We start from the raw sequence: 1711 nt of genomic DNA on the forward strand, positions 1-1711 counted from the left end.
TTTCGCCTTTTCCCTTGTTCAGACGGGGTCGGCGTTTTTCGTCAGCCCTCAATCAGCCTTTGGGTGATTGCTTTTGGGCTGACATTTGGTTTTGGCCACAAAATTTACGAGTGGATGCTTTTCGCACTCAACCTTTACTATTTCTTTAGCATGGGAAATTTCAGGCTGGTATACTCCCTGTTTAAAGTCCCACAGCTAAACTAGGCTGTTCTACTCCCTGTTTAAACGGCTGCGTGGGCCCTCTTTAAGTAGACTAAAAGGAACCAATTTAAATATACAGTTAAGCTGTTTCCAATCTCGGGTAAATTAGTCCCCAAATGATGTAAAATAGTTCCCCAAAAAGATAAAATGAGATATTCTAGAAAAACTAAAAAAGTCATGTTTGGCGACGCTTTTTGGCGGAAAAAGCGGTCAAGTGTACAGGGGAATTTAGGGGACTTTTGAGCCATGATTCAGGGTTACATACCGAAAAGTTTCATTCTAGCAGTATGAACAGGGCATATTTTATTCTATTTGATTTTTCCTTCCAGTGCTTACGGCAATTGGTTCCCAGGCTCGAAGCCTCTCATCCAGCAAGCCCTGGCCAAAATCATGAAGGCCAACCCTGCCCTGTACGTACTCCGAGAGCGGATACGGAAGGCCCTCCAACTGTACTCATCCGAACCCACTGAGCCATACCTATCCTCACAGAACTATGGAGAACTCTTCTCCAATCAGGTACAATATTATCTGCCTACCAAATACTACATAACTCAGAACAGTACAGCATTGTTTTTTTACTTCCCTTATCCTATAGGAAGCAAAGTAATGTAATCAGGTAAAAAAAAAAAAAAAAAAAAAATCCGTGGTACGGATAACATGTCCATCTATCCGTCCCCTACTGGAGTACTCATCGCTATTGACTTGGCGTATAACTTGCACAGGTGAGTTTTTTTTACGGCTGCGTGGGCACCTCTTTAAGTAGACTAAAAGGAACCAACTTAAATATTATACAGTTAAGCTGTTTCCAATCTTGGGTAAATTAGTCCCCAAATGATGTAAAATAGTTCCCCAAAAAGATAAAATGAGATATTCTAGAAAAACTAAAAAAGTCATGTTTGGCCATATTTTAAATCGATTTATCTCCGGATCTAGAAGTGGTAGGAAAAAAAAGAAACAATTCCTAATTCCTCATTTTTTTCTGCTCTTCTAAAAACTTCACTTAAGTAATAATAGTAAGCGCGACAGTTCTATTCGGGCAGGCAAATCATAACAATACACCCCAAATTTCTCTTTTCTGAGGTTACATTTTCCATTCTCAGATCATCTGGTTTGTGGACGACACGAACGTGTATCGAGTGACCATACACAAGACATTCGAAGGAAATCTGACCACCAAACCCATCAACGGAGCTATCTTCATATTCAATCCTCGCACGGGACAGCTATTCCTCAAGATCATTCACACGTCTGTGTGGGCGGGACAGAAGCGTCTGGGACAATTGGGTAAGAATAGAATATACCTTGTTTATACTGCCAGGATAGGACTGAAAAGTGTAAACAAATATAATTATTTGATTGGTACTTAACGGTGGTAATAAATCACATATAACATTTTTAAAGAAAAAAAAAAAAAAAATAAAATAATCATACATGCTACTTCTTATTATGTTTACCTTTTTGATGGTTGATGTAGTTAATTTTGCCGCACGAATAAAAAAATAATATATAT

The 1711-nt window shown here is 38.7% G+C and overlaps 1 protein-coding gene across 1 annotated transcript in view; it reads left to right on the forward strand.

The window, feature by feature from the left end:
- LOC103515766 (pre-mRNA-processing-splicing factor 8) overlaps nucleotides 1-1711 on the forward strand; it is a gene marked incomplete at its 5' end in the record, with an annotated part of 25346 nt that overhangs the window by 6368 nt on the left and 17267 nt on the right. Inside the window, 3 exons of the mRNA XM_026828359.1 lie at nucleotides 377-417; nucleotides 497-717; nucleotides 1302-1485. Coding sequence (XP_026684160.1) covers nucleotides 377-417; nucleotides 497-717; nucleotides 1302-1485 — 446 coding nt within the window. The remainder of the gene's footprint in view (nucleotides 1-376; nucleotides 418-496; nucleotides 718-1301; nucleotides 1486-1711) is intronic.

Source organism: Diaphorina citri, unplaced genomic scaffold (assembly GCF_000475195.1).
Source record: "Diaphorina citri unplaced genomic scaffold, Diaci psyllid genome assembly version 1.1 scaffold1411, whole genome shotgun sequence".
NCBI classification, from domain to species: domain Eukaryota; kingdom Metazoa; phylum Arthropoda; class Insecta; order Hemiptera; family Psyllidae; genus Diaphorina; species Diaphorina citri.